General features: G+C 38.1%; 1 protein-coding gene across 10 annotated transcripts in view; it reads right to left on the reverse strand.

The window, feature by feature from the left end:
* Nucleotides 1-21839, reverse strand: part of Cntln (centlein) — a 235960-nt gene that overhangs the window by 133266 nt on the left and 80855 nt on the right. For 7 of the 10 annotated variants that reach the window (XM_050157430.1, XM_050157428.1, XM_050157434.1 and 4 more), the window contains 3 exons: nucleotides 17640-17773; nucleotides 14584-14746; nucleotides 5942-6136 (listed from right to left, as the gene is read on the reverse strand). In XM_050157430.1, coding sequence (XP_050013387.1) covers nucleotides 5942-6136; nucleotides 14584-14746; nucleotides 17640-17773 — 492 coding nt within the window. Of the gene's footprint in view, nucleotides 1-5941; nucleotides 6137-14583; nucleotides 14747-17635; nucleotides 17774-21839 lie in introns of all 10 variants that reach the window. The other 3 variants (XM_050157431.1, XM_050157429.1, XM_050157427.1) reach the window with 1 other exon arrangement.

Below are 21839 nucleotides of genomic sequence, written 5' to 3' on the forward strand. Positions count from 1 at the left end.
AAATATACATTTTTTTGCTAGAAATAAATACAGAAGAGAAGGAAGTACTGACTATGTACAAACAATACTATGAAAGCATTTATGAATAGAGTATTTTCCCAAAGAGAAACTGCATGAAAAGTAAAGTTTAAATACAATTTAACAAGGGAGTGGAAGCTGTGGACCCACAAAGGAGGTCAGAGCTGACCCAGGGCAAGACTCAGAGGCAGGGAAGTGTTGTAACAATTGGGCTACTAAACCAGGGGTCTGGCAGAGTAGACTTCCAATATGGTGTGGACAGCCACAACCAGCAGCAAAGAGAGAAGGAGCCAGGAATTTGTTGAATCCTGGATAGTTACTGTTATTGAAGACAGTGGTAGAAAATACCATTGAAAACATAAAGAACAGGGGGCTGGAGAGATGGCTCAGTGGTTAAGAGCATTGCCTGCTCTTCCAAAGGTCCTGAGTTCAATTCCCGGCAACCACATGGTGGCTCATAACCATCTGTAATGAGGTCTGGTGCCCTCTTCTGGCCTGCAGGCATACACACAGACAGAATATTGTATACATAATAAATAAATAAATAAATAAATAAATATTTAAATATTTTAAAAAAAAGAAAACATAAAGAACATTGCCAATAAAATCAGCGAAGAAAAAGTTCCAAGCCTACGTAAAGACAGGCCAATTCAGACAGAAGTCAATCAATCAAACCCAAATAGAACTCCAAGTAACATATAATAGTTAAAACACAGAATAAAGAAAAGGAATTGCATATTCAAGGGAGGTCAAGTCACTTAAAAGGGCAGGTCCATCATAGCAATGCTAACTATCAAAAGAAAATGTTTTAAATCTCGAGGGTTTAGAAAAAAAATTAAAAGTGCTAAAAGACCACAATTACAGCCATAACTGTTATACCCCACAAATCTATTAAAGTTGAAGAGAAATAAAAAACTTCCCGTGATATAAAAAGACTAGAAGAGCTGTGCAGAGAATACTGAAACCCCTGGGAAGGAATAAAAATATAGAACCAGGAAAGCTTATCAAAAGAGGTCTAAGAAGATACCATAAAAATCATCAAAAAAACAGGAATTAAAACACATATGTCAGTAATAACTAGTAATAAGAATGTCCTCAATCCCCCTATAGAAAGAGACACAGACATGCAAACGGGATTAGGAAACAAGATCCATAATTTTGCTGTCTTCAAGAAACATACCTCAGCATCAATGACAGATACCTCAGGGTAAAAGAACAGTAAAAGGATAATCTTAGCAAATATAACGAAGACATGAGCAGGGTATCTGACAAACAGACCTCACCAAAACTAATTAAAAGAGATAAAGAAGGACACTTTGTATCCATTATACAAATAATACACCAAGATGATGCTACAATTCTAAACAGATAATAAAAACATAGGTGCATCCAGGTTCATACAACAAATACTACTAAATGAAAAGCACAAATTAACCCCAAAACAGATATAATATGTAATTTCAACACCCACCCGGGCATTGATATGTCATCTAGACAAAAACTAAACAGACAACAGTGGAGTTACATGATAAAAATAAATCAAAAGAACCTAAAAGACATGTACAGAACACTACAGCCAAAATCTAAGCAATACACATTCTTCTCAGTACTCCATGGAAATTTCTCCAAAATTGTCCACATTATTATGACATATAGCAAGTCTCAACAGATGCTGCAAAATCAAAATAATATCATGTATTATTTTGGACAACAATTGAATAAATAGAGAAACACAAACTCATGTAGACTAAACAATACAGTATTTAATAATGAATGGATCACTGAAAAATACAAAAGGGAAATAACAACAATCCTAGGCTTGACTGGAAACAATACAACAGGAAATCTATAGAACACAATGAAAGCAGTGTAAGAACAGAGTTAAGAGCACTGTTAGCAGTTTGCTTCTACTGAAGGGATAAGTACAATGAATGACCAAAACAACTTGGGGAAGAAAGGACTTATAAAATGATCACACCAGTTTGGAAAGGAGAGTACTCACTTCATCTTACAATTTACAATCTGTTATGAAGGGAAGTCAGGGCAGAAACTCAAGGCAGGAACCTGGAGTCAGAAACTGAAGCAGAGTATGGAAGAACACTGTTTTCTGACTTGCTCCCTACAGCTTTGTCAGTCTGCTTTCTTATACAACTGAGGATCACCTGCCTAGGTGCCAAGTAGGCTGGGCCCTCCTACATCTATCATTAGAAAGAACATGCCCTACACACTTACCTACAGGATAATCTGACAGGCATTTTCTCAGTTGAGGCTTTCTCTTCCCAAATAACCCTAGCTTGTACCAACCTGATTAAAAACAAACAAACTAACCAGTAGAAATACCAAGTGCCTGCATTCAAACACTGGAGAGATTTCAACTTAAAAACTTAAATCTTCCAGACTTGGAAAAACAAGAACAAGCAAAGCACAAAGGTAGTAAACAAGTTGAAAGCATCTAAATCAGGGCAAAAATCAACAAAATACAAATGAAAATAACAATGTAAAGAACAAATGAGACAAAAAGTTGTTTCTTTGGAAATTTAATCAAGCTTGAAGAACCCCTTGGTATAGGAGGTTCTTCTGTCTATGTGTTGCTTTCAATGGTCAAATAAAAACTGCCTTGGCAGAATTTAGATAGGTGGAGTAGACCGAACAGAATGCTGGGAGAAAGAAAGCAGAGTCAGGCAGATGCCATGTCTCTCCTCTCTGAGATGGACGCTGGTTAGACTCATGCCGGTAAACCACAGACAAGTGGCAATACACATTAATTACACATTAAGGGAGATGTGTTAAAATAGTGTGTGAGAGTTAGCCAATAAGAGGTTAGAACTAATGGGCCAGGCAGTGTTTAAATGAATACAGTTTCTGTGTAAGTATTTCGGGTGTAAACTAACCGGGCAGTGGGAAAGTGGTCTGCTGCTTCTTTTACAACACCCCTAGCTAAATTAGCCAAAAGGAAGATAAAAGAAACACATCACTATAATTGGAAATGTGAAGTGAGATACTGAATGAAACAGGTATCAAGGAAATTATGAAAATCATTAATAGATCATAAAACCACTATTCCAATTAGAAAATCTAAAAGCAATGGATTAATTTCTAGATGCATACAACATACAAATTAAACCATGATGAAATCAGGTAAGCAGATACATAACCAGGGACAAGACAAAAGCAGTAAGTAAAAGGTTCCCAAGTAGAAAAATCCCAAAATTAGAGGAATTCAAGAAAGCATTCTACTCAACCTTTAAAGAATTAACTTTTTGTATTCATTTATAAGTAGGTATCACCTGCTAAGTAAATGATAATCAAGCTACACTATGCAGACCAAGAGAGGTTAAATAAAGAGGAAGACTCTAGGGAGAAGAATGGACCTTCCAGGGAAGGGGAAATAAAACAGATTTTGTAGGTGGACCGAAGGCAGATGGGGACAGGAACAGGAGAGATCAAGTTGGGGTGGGAATGGAGAGACAGTGCCAAAAAGGGACAGACGGAATTGCAGGGCACACATACACACACATACACGCACACAAAGAGGCAGCCCATAGAGTGGGAGAAAATTCTTTGCAGTTATAAATACAGCAGGGAATTAGTGTCTACAATATCAAAAAGGAAAGAAAGAATACAAAGGACTACTAAACACCTTAAAGCGTCCAACAGCCTTTGCTATTACTGGGAAGTGCAGGTTAAACTGACGCTATTTTCCGTTTCTCTCTCATGCTGAAGGGAAAACAAGGGATAGCAGATGCTGGCATAATGGTGGGTACAGGGAACTCATACATATTGTTGTTGGGAGTGTAAACTAGTGCAGCCACTTCAGATTTTAGACTTCAGTCTCGTGGTTTCTCACAAAGGTAGAAATAGAATTATCACATAACCCAGGTATGGTCCTACTGAGCACATACCTAAAGGACTTACATCCTAATAAAGAGACTGTTTTCATTGATGTTTTATTCATACTAATTAGGAAATGGAATTAGCCTAATGTTCATCAACTGATCAATGAATATGGATATTGTGATACATGGGATATCTCAGATATAAAAGTGAAATTATGATATTTGAAGGTAAATGAATAGATTAGGAAGATTTACTGAGTAAAGTCACCCAAGCTTACAAAGACAAATATCACCTATTTTCTCACAAATGTTGAAACCAGCTTTGAATCTTTTGTGTGTTTAATATGAAGTTCATATGGAAGTAGAAAACTAGTAACTGGTCACTAGGGGCAAATGCAATTACAGAGGTAAGGTTGTAAAATATAAATAAAATGAAAGTAGAGAGGGAATACTGGGAGCAGAATCGTTCAATAATGGACTAGGATACAGAAATATGAGGGCAAGGGAACTGCCAACCAAAGTGAAGGATGTGTGGAAAAGATTTATGGGAGCATATGATCTTGCAACCTAAATAAAATTTAATTAGAGCATATAGTAGGAAGCAGGTGACATGAAAGAACAGGGAATGGAGGGAATACAGAGGGTTACAGGTGTAAGAAGCAATGATGCTAGGAGGATAAGAGAGGAGTTGGATTGGACTAACCAACACTACATATATATGAAAAGATTTACAGAAGTCCACTAGTTTGTAAGTTAACTTGAAAATGCCATTTTTAAAAATGGAATTTGAACAGAGGCATTCTCCATGAGGTGGTAATGCTGCTCCCAAAAGACAGAGATTATGAAATTAAAATCTCAGTGTCAGACACAGGATACTGCTGTATGAGCTATTTATTAGTCAGGGAGACAACTAAAAGAAACAAAATTCATTGTTCTTGGTTTTCTATATGTTTAGATAATCACTATATTACTTTTTAAACCTGATACAATGCAAACCCTCCATAAAGAATTGTTATATTGTTTTGCTTATGAAATGATTATAAGCAAATAAATAATCGGTACAAGCTCAGGACAGATAGAACTTATTTCAAAACATTTCAGTTAGTGATTATCAAACCTATAGATACTGAGGGTCAACTGTGGGGATGAACGATGACTCAGTGTCTTAGTTCCTGCTCCTCTTTCTGTAGTAAAATACCCTGACAAAAGCAACTGGGGAAAAAAGGGGGTTATTTGAGCTCACAGTTCAAGAAAAGCCTGAAGCAATTGGCCACACTGCATGCACAATCACCATATGGAAGCAGAAAATGATGAGTATCCATGCTTGCTTACTTTCTCCTTTTTCTTTTTTTTTTAAACATACTAATTTCAGTTCTCCCTTCCTCCTCTGCCACCCCCCCTACCTTCCCTTCACCCTTCACCCCTAGTTCATGCCTTTAATCCCAGCACTCAGGAGGCAGAGGTAGGCAGATCTCTGAGGTCAATGCCAGCCTGGTCTACAGAGCAAGTTCCAGGACTGTCAGGGTGCTTTCTAGGTCCTCCCACTTTAATTAACCTCATCTATGCAGTCTCCAAAGGCATGCCCAGAGGTTATGTATTCCCTCCCAAGTGTGCCTAGACCTGTCAAGTTGACATCAGCACTATTGGTCGAAGGGAGTAAAATGCTTGCCACAGAAGCTTATCTTAGGTCCCTAGAACCCAAACCAAAAATAGATACCAGGGCATATACCTGTAACCACGGCTGGGATGGCAGAGACGGGCAGATCACATGGGCTGGTCCACTCCAGCCCAAACAGTGAACACAACATTCACTAACAATCTCCCTCTAAAAGTAAGGTGGAGAGTGACTGAGGAGGACAACTGGCATACATAAATACATCTCACACACACACACACACACACTATCTATACTTGATATAGTCTGTATTTCTACATGCATTTCCTTTTTAATATTTACCATATATAACATTCATTAAAATGCAAACGTTTAATTTGCATTTAAATATGCAAATTTATTTAAATTTTCACGCAACTATAGGAAATGGTACTCTGGTATTACAAGGGTAACATTTTAAAAAATCTCTCACCTTTGCTGAGTGATGTGACTCACTTTCTGGAGTTGATGAACAGGGTTCTCCTTGTGATCCCTTAAGCTGTTCTTTTAATTTTATATTTTCTTGTTCTTTTTGAAACAGTTGGTCCTGAAGATTAACAACACTTTGTCGGAGCACAGCTTCATTTGATTTTGTAGTTTCAAAACAAATATGTAATTCATTATAAAGCTGTTTAAAAAAATCCAAAATGATAGAATCAACAAAGTAATTATATATGTGTGTGTGTGTGTGTGTGTGTGAACATATACTTGTCCTTGAGTTACGTTAACAGTCAACAAGCAGAAACAATGTGGAAGTGACTGAGTTAAGTATCGATACAAAATTACAGCTGGCATTCAAAAGGGAAAATGTAGTACCAGCCAGGGCAAGAGACAAGAAGAGTGTGAAGTAGAAAAGAAGGGGCATGATTCTAGGCCAGCTATTCTCACCTGCAGGGATTCACTTTAGAAAACAATTCTATTAGAATGGAATTAAAGAAATCACTCTAAAGATCTCAGAAATGTGAAAAGGCGTGTAATTTGTTACAAAAGGACACAGAAGCATACTGCATATTTCACTGAGTTCATTGAGTTTATCTGATATATTTTCATTTAGTATAAATTACTGTATATTTCTGAAGAAAGGTGGAGGGAAAACTAAAAGTCAAAGCAAGGCAATCAGGTCGCAGGTGCACACAGACAAAATTATCAGAACAGTGGAGCACTTCCGCAGACAGCAGGGAGACAGCAAAGATCCAGCAGCAATCTATAGGCACAGACGGTTAGGTTCAAAGTGTTTAAGTCAAGAGACATGCTAGAAAGCTAAAGTAATAGTTTATTAAAACTGAGCCAGAGCCGGGTGGTGGTGGTGCACACCTTTAATCCCAGCACTTGGGAGGCAGAGGCAGGTAGATTGCTGTGAGTGCAAGGTCAGTTCCTGGTCAGTGAGCCCCAGGAGTCAGTATGTGCTGTACAATTAGCATCTCATCCAGGAATGCCTGGTTAGCAACAGTGTCCCATAAAAGCTCAAGAATTTGCTTAGTAAGAGATTGCTTAGTAAGGAAACTTCCAACTTAGGCTTGTTATTTAGTGTGCTGTAACCCAACTGTAGTGGCAGATTTACATGTGGAATCCAAATGTATAACTGCTGCTAATACTATGAAAGTGATCCAAAAGCCAAGATTCTTTTAAGAAAAACAACTACCACAGAAACTATAATATGACAAATGCAAAAACCTCCACGTGGAAAAAAATCACATTATATACCTAATAGAGTGGCATTTTAAGTTTGCTCGTCCAATTAAAGATAATGGCATACATAAAAATTCACAAGAATGTAAGTTTTAATTCATCTATATAGTGGATATTGCTATACACTTCTGTATATGTGCTATAATTTGATTTCTAAGGCTTAAAACTTCAAGAAAGGTATGTGCATCCTCTTTCTTAAATAGTTTTCTAAATCATACAATTTCCTAAAACATACATAAATCATAAAAATAAGACCTCTGAAACATTCTAAACTATAATTAATCAAAACATTTGGGATCTATAAATAATATCTATTATTATGAATATTTAACATTTTCATATCACTATACAGCAAATTTCAAGCAACTTTTACAAAAGAAGTGTTACATATAGCATTTATAAAGAATTTCAAAATACAAATTTGTGCATTCCATTATCATTACCTTATACAATACAGGGGTATATGCCAAAGTCATTTCCATAGCTAATATAATCAGATGATCTAAAAAGAGAAAGTAGTAATATGACAGCATTCGGGGACAATCGAGAGTTCATTGTAGACACAGTAATCACCCACCTGCAGATGCTTTCCTGACTGGGAACAAAGCTGACTAGAGACTAGAGCCAAGCTGAAGGGAGACAGATGGAGATTTCAGGAGTGAAAGTGATGCACATGGCTCTCAGGTGCCACCTCTTTAGCTCTTCCTTTATATACACAAGGTTCTGGGTCTATTCACCCAGGGTGAGAAAAAATTCTGTTTTAAGCTCTTCTGTCTCTTTTGGCCTCACATTCTTGCTTCATCAGACAGAAGAGCAATAGTACTTCTCTGGCTCTTGAGTCACCCAGTGTAGCCTAGACTCGGCAGTGAATCAGACACGATCCAGGCCTACCCTGCTCCATATTACCACTTGGCTTTCCTGTCAAGATGCCTGAGGATTCACCAGGAAGAAAGATGGAGAGGAAGAGGTGAAACTTTGCCTTTCATATAGAAATCACTCAGTTAATATCCCTCATCATCAATATTTTCTATTTGAACAAGGAAATTTTTTTAGGAAGTTGATCTTTAATGCTTCTGATGCCTTGAACAAGATTTGCTATGAGATCTTGACAGACCCATCCAAGTTGGACAATAGTAAACAGCTGAAAATGACATCATCCCCAACTCTCAGGAATGCACCCTGACTTTGGTGGACATAGGCATTGGCAACCATTGCTAAGTCTGGTACCAAAGGTTCATGGAGGCTTCACAAGCTGGTGCAAACGTCTCCATGATTAGGTGTTTGCCTTTGGATTCTATTTGGCCTACGCAGTGCCAAAGAAAGTGGTCGTGATTACAAAGCACAACAATGATGAGCAATATGCCTCAGAGTCTGCGCTGGAGGAACCTTCAGTTTGTGCAGACTATGGGGAGCCCACTGACCTGGGTACCAAAGTGATCCTTCATCTCAAAGAAGACCAGACAGAATACCTGGAGGAGAGGAGGGTCAAGGAAGTGGTGAAGAAGCACTCCCAGTTCATAGGCTATCCCATCACCCTATATCTGGAGAAGGAACGAGAGAAGGAGATCAGTGATGATGAGGCAGAGGAAGAGAAAGGTGAGAAAGAGGAGGAAGATAAGGATGATGAGGAGAAGCCTAAGATTGAAGATGTGGGATCAGACGAGGAAGATGACAGTGGCAAAGATAAGAAAAAGATTAAAGAGCAATTCATTATAAAGAGTTGAATAAGACAGCCCATTTGGACCAGAAAATCTGATGACATCACTCAAGAGGAGTATGCTGAATTCTATAAGAGCCTGACCAGTTATTGGGGGACTACTTAGCAGTCAAGCACTTCTCTGTAGAAGGTCGGATGGACTTTAGAGCATAGTTCTTCAGTCCCTTTGTGGAGACCCTACAGCAGAAGGCTGAGGCAGACAAAAAGGACAAAGCTCTCAAGAGCCTCATGCTGCTGCCGTTTGAAACTACTCTCCTCTAGTTTCTCACTTGACGGTCTCCAAAACCACTCCAACCACATCTATCACATGATCAAAATGGAGGATATTGAGTTTGAACTGACCATTTTTTATAGCCAGGCAAGGTTTCCAGTAGTAGAATTATGTTGTATTTGGTTGAGCTGGTGGTGGAGGGGTCCTGTGGAGAAACGTAAACAACCCAGGCTGATACTGGGACAGAGGCTGCTCTCTGAAAACCAACAGTAGGGCTCTATTGTCAAGGAAAACATCCACACAGCTCATGGAAAGTAGAGAGGTTGAGCTGGTTCCTGCATGGAATTTTCACCCTTACCTTCTAATCTCCTTGGTACTAAAAGGTACTCTGCAGGCTACCTAAAGAGAAATGTGGACACTAACCCCACCACAAGACCCTAAGCCTACAACCTGTCCTGTCTGCAAGATGTGCTGAGGCAATGGTGGCTTAGAACTTGTGAGAACGGCCAACCTATGTCTGGTTTAACTTGAGGCCCACACCACGAGAGGAAGCCCATGCTCTCCACTGCCTAGATTGCCAGTTAGTCAGATACTGAATAGGCAAAAGACATAGGGTAGAACCAAACACATCTGAAAAAAAATTACTGAAATAATTCCTAATGATATTTACAGAACAGTGTTTCTCAACCTTCCTAGTGCTGTGACCCTTTAATAAAGTTTCTTTTTGGTGACCCTAACCATAAGATATTTTCATTGCTACTCCATAACTCCATAGTGTAATTTTGCTCCTGTTATGAATAGTAATATAAATATTTGATATGCAGGATATTTAATACGTTACCCCTGTGAAAGGGTTGTTCAACTCCCAAAGGGATTGTGAAACACAGGTTGAGACTGCTAAAACAGCAGCTATATCACAGATCTAGACTGGTGCCTTGTCAAGTCCTCTTCACAAAGACTTCCTCTAGTAGTAGATAGGAGCCGGTGCAGAGACACACAACCAGACATTATGCAGAGTCTAAACTGGAGGTCCCCATTGGGTCCCTCACCTTTAAAGCAGGGATCCCCACAAAGAAGGGTAGGAAAGATTAGAGGTGTCAGAGGCAGTGATGGAAAACAACAGGAGCACATGACCCACTGAATCAACTAGGCAGGTCTCACTCACATGGCTCACAGAGACTTAAGTGGCAAGCACCGGCCCTGCATGGATCTGTACCTGGTCTTCTGCATATATGTTATTTATAGCTGTTAACCTGTTGCATTTGTGAGACTCCTAACAGTGGGAGTGGTATGTCTCTGATTCTTTTGCCTGTTCTTGGAACTCCTTTTCTTCTATCAGGTTGCCTTATCCAGTCTCAATATAACAGCTTTTTGCCTTTGCTTGTTATATCTTGTTTTATCCTGTTTGGGTGTTATCTCTTGGAGGTCTGCTCTTTTCTGAAGAGGAAAGGGAAGGGGAGTGGATCTTGGGGACAGGACAGGTCAGGGTAGGGCTGGGAGAAGCAGAGGGAAAGGAAACCCTGATCAGGATATATTGTATGAGAGAAGAATCTATTTTCAATAAAAAAAAAATTAAAAAAGTACAGGATGAAAGGAGAGCCCTCTAGTCACATTTAATTCCAGGTACTAACCTACCTGTAAATTTAAAAGACGCAGTTTAAGTCTACTTCTATCTCTTTATGATGACACTTCAAGCCAATAAATTGTTTATCTCCCAGAAGAACTTGCAAGAAGTTAAAATATTACAACTCTTTGGATAGGTCCTTACCTTATATTCTGTGCACAGGTTAAGTGCTCAAAATTGTCCCAAGTAAGTAAATTAGTTAATATAATAATTTCATTCATCTGTATTAGTTTTATAATTCTGAGTTAGTAAATGTTTCCTCTATTAACAATCAAAATTCCTTGCAGCTCTTTTTAGAAGAGTTTTTTATTTGTTTATTTGCTTTTGTTTGTTTTTGTTACAACTTGTTTCCTTATTTCTGTTAATAGTGTAAAAACCTAGATAGGATTAAACATTTTTTGGAAGACTCGGGCATAAAAAGAAATATGTGGTAAATACTCTTCACTGTCTGCAATCAGACAGCAGTTTAGCGGTTTTCTGTGCTACAACATGAGTGAGAAGAGTCAGAGTGGAAAAAAAAGTATATACTTCAAGGACAGAGAGAGACGAAGCGTTGAAAGCTAAAATGGTAGTTACAGGACACCTAAAAGGCATGGAGAAACAGAAAGACGGCTTAGTCCATAACCTCAACCCCAGCTGGAGTAAGAAGGAATGGGAAGAGGGTAAAGAAAGCAGAGAGGGAAGACACTGGATGAGTTGAACACAGATAAAGAACACAAAGCTACAGCCACAGGGTAGGCCAGGCAGCTCCAGTGACAGGGCTGGCAGACCCTGGCAGTCACACTTTTCAAAGGTCTCCAATCCAATCTTGATATTTACAGTCATAGTGACAACCTAACACTGGAGAAGAAATTCATTATCTTAGTGTTACAGCTATGTAGGACTGTGAGAGAAGCCTATTGCTTAAGGCTACACTGCCCTGGAAATCTGAAAGCACAGATCAGTCACCAATGACAGAGTCAGTAACTCAGTGTGGTACAGCCCTGAGAGACAGTAGCACAGAGGAGGAGCAGTAGATGAACTAAAACTGGAACACCAAGAAAAAAAATACAATTTTAAAAATGGGGTACAGAGCTAAACACAGAGATTTTAAAAGTTAAAGAACAAATGACTGACAAACACTTTTGAAGAGTTGAACAATCATAACCCCCAGGAAAATACAAATTACAACTGCCATCAGAGTTCTTATCAACAGCCTATTACTACACAGAGAAGACCAAACGTGAGTGACCAGCTCCATGCACTCTCTAGGCCCTCCAGACTGGGGCAAAATTCAGGGCCCCTCCCCAACCTGCCTCAGCTTCTCTAGTCAGCTAGCAGGAGAGTTTCCAGCAGGTGGGCTGCTCCATTACCCCGTCCCAACCATTGGATTCTACAAGCTATAACTCCCACCCCACCACCAAACTCTCCTATCCCCTGCAACTTCAGTAGAACTCAGAAACACAGCATAATACTACAAGGAGAGGATCAAGAGGTTAGTAGTGATGAGCCACCCAGGAGGACACCCCACTCTCTGTGACCTCCATACTGGGGCAAAACCCAGGGCCCCTCCCCCACTTCCTAACCTCTGTAGCCAGCCAGCAGGTGAGTTTCCTGCAGGTAGGCTGCTCCAAAACCTCTGAGACACAGACAGTGACAGTACAGAGCAAACCAAAAACAGTTCCCAAGAAACAGACAGCCACTGCAATGATTGGACCAAAATGCAAAGACACTGCTACTAGGGAATTTCTACAGCTGATAAATACCTTCAGTAAAGTGGCAGGATACAAGATAAACTCAAACAAACAAACAAACAAAACCAGTAGCCCTCCTATAAACAAACGATAAAGAAGTTGAGATCAATCAACCTTGATCAGAGAAGCTTCTTCTTACAGTAACAGTAATAAACACAGAGACACAAAAATAAACAATGTGTAGACAATGACAGATCTTGGAGCACTCAGCTCTTTATAAGATGTCTGTTTCATACCCCTGCCTTAAGGTTTCGAAAGGATTGATTGTAATAGTCAGAGGCAGTGGCTGACTCTAAAGAAACAGTGTCTTACAGACACAACAGTGCCAATGCACATATGAACTTAGAGACAGTGATGTAGGTATAAGGCCTGCACAAATTCAAGTCAGTAAAATCCCTGCATGAAGAAAGGGAAGTGAACACAAAGTTCCACCACTAACCAAGAAGCTACTTATAATTGATACCTGCTGGGAAAGTGAAAATCAGTTTTCTCTACTGCAAGCTTGGGAACAGGCGACCAACACAATATGAACTTCATGATTTCTTTATTTTAGTTTGTTTGGGGGGAAGGTTGTTTGTTTTGTTTTATTTTCTTAGTTCTTTTTTTTTTTTTGCGGGAGAGAGGGAAAATATAGACTCTTGATTGGGCAGGGAGGTGGAAGGGATCTAGGAAAACTTGGAAGAAATGAGAATATGATCAAAATATATTATAAGAAAAATTAACAAAAGCAGTGAGCTTACATTTTGGTGGCAGTGGTCCCATCCTCTGTGACAAGAGAAATGCCCCCTTTACTGTGTATTACTATGAAGGCTCACAGCGTTAAATCTGTGGTGAGAGATTGCTCAGCCTTTGAAAGCGACATCCCTGCCTTATGTGGGTTGTTTCCAAAAAGATCTTGGAACTCTGAGGCCCAGTCTGGCAGAGCACTAGATTCTCCCAGTTTCCTCCCTCCCTGGGTAAGTTTGCTGAGGAGATGGTCCGAAAGTGCTGAAATAAGCAGGAAGAATAAAGATTCCTCGGCCTCCCAGCACCATGCACAGCAGGTAGAATAGTGATTCCCCAGCCTCCCCCCACCATGCAGAGCAGGAAGAATAGTGATTCCCTAGTATCACACACAGACACAATGCACAACTGTTTCTGTTCGCTGATGCATACTCCCTAATGTATTGGGGGATACTGCCAAACCTGGACATTTGCTATCACTAGGGATAAAAATTCAAGGGCCTCTAGAGTAATTAGCAACCTGCTAGGCGAAGGAAAAGCTCTCTGGACCAGCACTGAATCTCAGCAAACAGACAGAGCCTCTCAAATGCAGCTCTGAATCACAAAACAGACTTGTGATCATCACCCAGCCCTGCTGCACACAGCATCGGCTATTGGGCTGGCTAAAGGACATCCATAGACTCCCGTTATCACCTGCTGATCCCAGAACCTTGAAGTACAAAAAAAAAAAATAAAGCTTTCTTTAACCTCCTTCCACATTATTCAGTCTCAACTATTAAAGGGGAACAATATTCTGATGATGTTATTGATACAAACGACTTAATACATTGTAAAGTACATTGTAAAATAAATAAAGAGCTTAATACAGGTACTTTAAATTAATAGCAGAATTAGTGGTGCTGAGTCAATTAGCATAACTACAGAGCCAAGTAAGCCTTGCTATGTGCTCCTGAAACAACTCCAGTTAAATGACTACTACGAAATAAAGAGAAAGATCCTTGAAAATGAATGACCCTGAAGACCTAGTCAGCATTCCCCTTTGTGTCTGCACACGCTTACCAATAAAACAATGCAGATTTTACATGAAGTCTACCTTAGGTCATACATTAGATCACACTTGATCCAATTAGTTCTTATAACAGAAGCACTATGTACCTAGTATGTTTCACAGAAGAAATAAAAATTCCAATTTTTAAGTTGTTTCTATAGCTGTATTTTCAACTTTTCCAATTTAACACAGCAAATTCATAAAAATTTAAATATTACCAAGTTAAAACATGAAAAAGAGAATCAAATACAAAACTTTTCAAAACTTGAACTCTGTTTTCCTAAGTTCATGCACGTAACTTCACATCTTTACCGCAAACAAGCAGCGTACTTTTTGGTAGGATATACTTTCAGCCGTGTGAACATCCTCCTGGTTCTTCAGTACCTTCTGGGTATCCATATTGAGGACCTGGAGCTGCTGGATCAGCTCTGCTTGCTGGGCTGTGTGTGCGCTGTTCTGCTTGTACAGGTTCTGCAGCTCCTGCAGCTCCTTCCTGTGCAAGGCAAGCAATATGGGGAGTAGCATGAATAAAGATCACCTCCGGTAAGTATTGGTGTTCATCTAATATATAGATCAGCTCCCTATTTTTCATCTATTATTTTTATTGCAGGCAAACTTATTAATAAATGAAATATACATAAAGTATTTAATATTTACCACATACACCTAGAAAGTATTGACAGAACTACCATGGCTTTCAAACACAAATACTTATCAATTTTCTTTTATAGCTCGATAGAAATAAAAATTCTGGATATATTTTCACGGAACTATCTTCTTACTGAATTAAGTTAAAATTTCAGTTCCAAGTACTAATAAGCAATGGTTCTAATCATAGTTATCAGATAGTTTTAAATATAGGCTAAGTAAAGCTTTCATTTTACATAATAAAGAACTTTTAGTGGAAAAAAAACACAAAAAAGGCTAATAAATTTTTCAGAATATCATGTGACTCTGAAGATGCTGTATAAGATGGTGAAGTTATCCAAAGTCAAAAGAAAGGAAAACAAAACAAGGGATTCAGTCCTTGCAAACACCCAAGTGAACACTGGTAAAGTGGGAGGACAAATGACCTAGCAGGGGACTATGACACTAAGGATCCAGGAGAACAATACCTCTAGGGGAGAGACCTCCAGATTCCTGTGGTAAGAAATCTTGCTTGACACATACTATATTAAAAACTATAAATTATTTGGATATTCTATTTTTTATTTATTTCTATTTTTTTAAATTTATTTATTAAAGATTTCTGTCTCTTCCCCGCCACCGCCTCCCATTTCCAGACCTGGATGGAGGTGGGTGGTCCTTTGACTTCCCACAGGGCAGGGAACCCTGATCGCTCTTTGGATATTCTATTTTGACAGAAAGAATATTTATAGAGACATATGTTTGAGGCTCCACCACTTAGTTTGTTAGAACACCTATCTTATATAGAAACATATATCACCAAAATACATTTTATTTTATATATTTTGGAAATTGAATTTTAAGTGGAATTTTCCTTATCTATAGCTTCAAACTTGTCATTTATATATATGGAAAGATTTTTAAATAAAGAAGTATATAAACAGTTGTTGAAGACTAATGAAAATTAGTCCAGAGAAAATAAGCTCTGTTGTTTAGACATTTAAGACAAGAATGTTCTCAGTCATTTGATGTGGGAGTGTCATATATCAATCTGTTGATTTCATTGGTTAAGCAATAAAGAAACTGCTTGGCCCTGATGATAGGTTAAAACATAGGTGGGAAGAGTAAACAGAACAGAATGCTGGGAGGAAGAGGAAGTGAGCAGAGATGCCATGCTCTCCTCTCTCGGGCAGATGCGATAGCTCTGCTCTCTGAGGCACCATGCGATGAAGCTCCGACCCAGGATGGATGTAGGCTAGAATCTTCCCGGTAAGCACACCTAGCAGTGCTACACAGATGATTAGAAATGGGTTAAATTAATATGTGAGAATTAGCCTAGAAGAGGCTAGATAGAAATGGGACAAGTAGTGTTTAAATGAATACAGTTTGTGTGTTGTTATTTCGGGGCATAAGCTAGCCAGGAGCTGGGGCGGCAGGAACACAGCCCACAGCTCCCACTACAGTCATTCCCCACCCACATGAATAACCATGTACATCATCTACCTTCCTATGACTACAAGTGGAAACATGTAAAAATAACAGTCCAAACATTAGGGAGAGGAGAAAAGGAGCTGCACAGTGCCTCTAGGAAATGTAGTAAAGAAAGACACACAGTACAAGTCCATTGTGACTGTGCTGTTTGCTATTGCTAGATCAGAAATTTTAACAAAGGAAATAAACAATAGTATATCCATTGAGGTTAGTGAGAGCCTGCTGGCCAAGAGACCTATATAAATAAATATTGTATCTGTAGAAGAGGCATGATGAAGTTAAACAATAACAGTACACAATGAAACAAAAACTTATTTCTTCTCCAATATTCAAATATATCATCTGTCTTTTAATAAGAGAGCAAGATTGATATATACAAAAATTATTTATATTAAAGTTTTAAATATATGTATCTTCAGTCATCACAAACTAGAGAAGGGAGACACGTTACTATGAGACACATGAGGAGTAAAAGTTGACGTGAAGAAGAGGGCACCTTTGTGCTACCTCATACACTGCTTTTACAACCATTCCTCTAGCAAGCATGAAATGACCTAGGGGTGTGTGTGCGCGCACACAATCTCTCTCTCTAACTAAAAGTTTAAAATAAAAATACCTATGGACAACTGGGAAGGAATGAATTTGTCCTGACCCACCTTTATATGAAAACAAAGAAAGGAAAATAACAGGACTTATTTAAAACAGGTGGTTTGTGTTTTGCTCTGAATGTGAAGCACCCCTCACAAACTCATATTTTTGAACAGTTATTTCCTGGCTGGTGGTGCTATTATGGGAGGTTATAGAACCCTCTAGACATGGGGCCTAGCAGGCAGACATGGAGCCATGGGGACAGGAGGCTTGTGGGTTGTACCCCAGTAGCAGATCCAGTCTGGTGTTCTCTGGTTCCTAGTCAGCAACAGAGATGTGAACAAGCCACCCCATACTGCAGCCACCATGGCATTTTGACAAAGACAATATTCCAAGTACTTAATATTAAGCAAAATTTACTAGGCATATTAAGAAGTCCAGAAAACAAAGAGTAAGTGCACTATTCTGGTTAGAAACCGAGTCATGATCTTACTAACAGGGAGCTCCTAGCTGGTAACTGGTACCACTTTAGTTTACAGAATTCCAGATTTTCACTGCACAGACATACGCACCTACGGAAGACATCCTGTTATCATTTGGAAGTATTAACAATAAGCATAAATGGTGTCATATTCAAGACTAATGATATTCTGATGAAACTGAAAACTGAATAGACTTGCCTGACCAGTGTAATATCCATGTCTTTTTGGAGAAGTTCAGTCTGCTTGTTGTTCAACTGTAGTGACAGAGCATTATATTTACTCTGTAATAATTCAATTTCTTTCTTTGCTTCAATTAAATTGTCTTCAAAAGCCTAAAATTAAAGCACTTGTGTTACAATATAATAGACAAAAGTAGATCATAGTTATTCTATAACATGTAGGGAAAAGTTAGTAATGTTCTTACCAAAACTATATTTAGGTTTTCCACAATAATCAAATTTTAACAGATTTGAATATCAACTTTTAAAATAATTTCAAAATAAAAAAAATAGCAGATCAAGGAAAACGCCAATTTTGAAGAATTTTAGGTGAAAAAATTCACAAAAAGCAGTAACTTATATTAGTCATAGAATTTTTTTTTGGAAACTTAAAAAATTTAATGGTATAAAAATCAAGAACTTAGGCTAGGCGGTGGTACATGCCTTTAATCCAGGCAGTAGGGAGAGGCAGGAGGCCTGTGATGTCAAGGCCAGCCTGATTTACAGATCCAGTTCCATAACAGCTAGGGCTGTTACAGAGAAAACCTGTCATGAAAAAAAAAAATAATCAACAAGGCAAAACAAACTGAAAAAAACTACACAAAGTTTATTATTGAAGTTAAAATAAATCATACAATAAAATTTGTTAAATTAAAAAAAACATTTAAATATAAAGAATAAATGACAGCTATAGTTTTATTTCGTCCCTGTTTTAAATGTACAAACATAAATTAGTGAGCACTGCAAAGAAAACAAAATAATTTTTCAATATTTATGAGTGAGATTATGCTTTGTTCTCTTTATGGTATTAAAACTTTCAACTAACATTCTCTAAAACTCACCTTTTCTTCCCAACAATTTTCTAAAACTCTCATTTTGTAACTATTTTTAAAATTTATATGTATTTTAAGTTCATAAAATTAATTTTAATTAGTATTATGAAGAAACAATTATGTCTAAATGGAGTCTGCCCATTTAACACCATTTATTCATTATTTATATAATTGATCATCAGGCTTTAGGTTAAGAACTAGAAATTCCCCTTTATTTACACAAAAATGAATAACATATGCACACATACAAAGATGATAAAAGGAAAGAAAAAGTCAAGAAGGGAAAAGGAAGAGAAAGAGGAGAAAGAGGAAGTTGGGTCTTTCCTGTGGGAGAAAGGACAAGGACCTGACACACGCCCTAAGAAGAACAAGTTTATCTCTGTGCTCTGCTTGCTCTCTTTGTGGGTAAGCCAGACAGGTGCTAAAGACAAAATGCAGTGAAAGGTCTGTAACAGATAAAAAAGAGTGAAGAGATTTGCACTCTGGCCCAGAGGCCCGGGGTAAGTTTCCAAGTTCATTGGTAGCATCAGGACAAAGGTGCCAAGCTCAATTTTCAACCTGACTCATGGTAGGTATGAGAGGGCAATAAAAGCTTTCGTGGATTGAGTAAAGGTCTACTTCAAAGTGGAGGCATTGGAACATCAAAACTGTGCAAAAGTGGCATGACAAATGAACGTCGGAGTGGAAGTAGGTGACAGCAAATGTTCCTACTTAATCACCCTTGGAAAATCGAATGTTCAAGAAAGAATAAAAGGGTGGGGATGCTGTATATATAGTATGTAAGGACACAGAGAGACACTTCTAGAAGAGATGCTTCATCCTACCACAGAGATACTTTCTCAATCATGTTCATTTATGCTCTACTCATATTAGCCAGAAACTGGAAACAACCTAGACATCCCTCAACATCTGTGATGAATAGATAAAGAAAATTTGGTACATTTACACAATAAAATTATTTGGACATTAAAAAACTGAAATCACAAAAATCACAGGTAAATGAATGGAACTAGAAAAAAACATCATGAAGTAACCAGACTCAGAAAGGCAATGTTTTTACTAGACAATGTGCATACTAGTTAAGTAGTTGATAAGCCAGCTACAATCCATATAACCACAGAGGTTAGGCATAGAATATGGGACTAGATGAAACAGATAGGTTTCCCTAGGAAAGAGAAATAGAATAGATAGTTATGAAAAGGCAAGGGTAGGATTGGGACTGGAACTGGAATATCAAGCAGGGAGGCAAGGGAAGAGGGGGACAAGGGAGGGAATACAGGGAAAGATAGCTGAAATTATGGGCCATTAGAGAGAGACAACATGCAATCCTAATACGGTAGAAGCTTCCTAAAATATATTCATATGTGAAGGGGATCTAAATGAAATTGCCAAATGATGGAGAAGACAGAGCACCATCTGGGACATCTTTTGTCCACAAATGAAGTTTCCAGTATCGGGAGAATAGGTTACATCTAGTTGAGTTGTTGGCCAGGTTAACTATCTATTACATTATAACCCCTTAGAGATTTGTTTGATTTCTAATGAGAGACAGAAAGGGAGTGGATCTGGATGCAAGAGGAGGTGGGGAAAAACTGGAAGGGGTTGAAGGAGAGACAACTGTAATTGGAATATATTATATGAAAAAAAATCTCTTTTCTTCTCTTTTCTTAGATTTTTAGTTTTTGATTTTGTGTATGAATGTTCTGCCAGCATGTATTTAAGTATACAATGTGCATGCAGTATGGACAGAGGCCCGAAGAAGGCTCAGGTCTCCTGAAACTGGAATTACATGTGGATGCTGGGACTTAAACACAGGTCCTTTGAAAGAACAGCCAGGGCTCTTAAAGGCTGTCATCTCTCCACCCATCACCCCCTGTCAAATCTATAGTCAATAAAAATAAATAAACAAACAAATAAAATACACTTAAATAAAAGCATCCTAAAACAACCCACAATTTTGTGGGATTACTTTTTCCTGTTTGTCTGTGAGCTCAGGGTATGTACCAGAGGACGACCTTGAAGTTCCTTCTGACCTCCTGACAGTTCTTCCCAAATGCTGAGATCTGTAGACTTCTGGGAACTGAACCCAGTGCTTTGTATGCTAGGCAAACATGCTAGGAACTGAGCTATACAGACTCAAATCACTGAATGTTTAGCTGCTAGGCAAATAATGACACAAAGGACACTTCATAATTTGATCCAAAAATCAGTAAGCATTACAATTAATGGTAAAAGTGTTTCTAAAAATTAAAAATAATCTTGGTTTATATTAAAGGTTGTTTAAGGGGTTAAACAGTTCAAAAAGAGAAGAAAGTACAAAACAAGACATTAAACACATACATATTGTGTGTGAAATGGTGCATTTTTATTGATTGTTAGTATGATATTACATACAAAAATACACAGTGTATAAATACTATGAACTAATAAGAGCTTTTTAACAGAATAAAAGTTTATTATGCAAACATGTCTGTTTTTCCACATAACTCAATATTTATCATACCAGCAAAACAAATTGGCAAAAATAAATCTTATGACTGATGTGTAATATACTTATAAAGCCTTATTGAATAAAAGAAAATATGACCTAAAGAAAGATGTGCTGCCATAATGAAAGCAGAGAATCATTATTATAAGCATAACAATTGTCTGTTTCATATACCAGTTGTCTCTACATTTATCTACAAATATAGATATGTAAATAATCGCAATGTTTTTTTTTTATTGGAGTTGGTATTCTAGAACTAAAACATCATGCCAGCCATAACACCAAGGTAAACCACAAAGGCTAGGAACTCTTCCTATTTGAAATTTAAAACTCAATCCTAAAACAGGGCTAATCAAATAGGACATAGAAATAGAAACAGACCCAGAGGCAGTCAAATTAATTATACTAAAATTTGAGAAAGTATATTGTTTTTGATGGAAAATTGTTCTTTTTAATGTCATCGGTACTACTCTAATTAAATAGAAAATCCCCCAATCTAAGCCATAAACATTTTTCTTGTCATATTTTTCTCCATGCTCTTTACTTATATTTCTAATCCCCACACTCCTACCCTGGCAAGTGGTGTTTTTGTTGAGGCTGGTCCCTGACACTCTTGTAAACCAGGCTGGCCTTGAACTCACAGAAATCTGCCTGCCCCTGTCTCCCAAGTACAGGGATTAAAGGCGCTTACCACCACTGCCCGGCCAGTCAGAGACAGGATCATCCCCATTCAGTCTGAGATTTTGTAGTGGTCAGAAGTCTCTGGTAGCTAGGTGCTCTGCTTCTCTGATCTTTTAGCTTTTAACTTAATATCTGACTCTAAATATTGATTAAGACTAATTAGATTCACGCTTCACCC

This window comes from Alexandromys fortis, unplaced genomic scaffold (genome assembly GCF_014885135.2).
Source record: "Alexandromys fortis isolate MF-2015 unplaced genomic scaffold, M_Fortis_MF-2015_v1.1 scaffold_64, whole genome shotgun sequence".
NCBI lineage: Eukaryota > Metazoa > Chordata > Mammalia > Rodentia > Cricetidae > Alexandromys > Alexandromys fortis.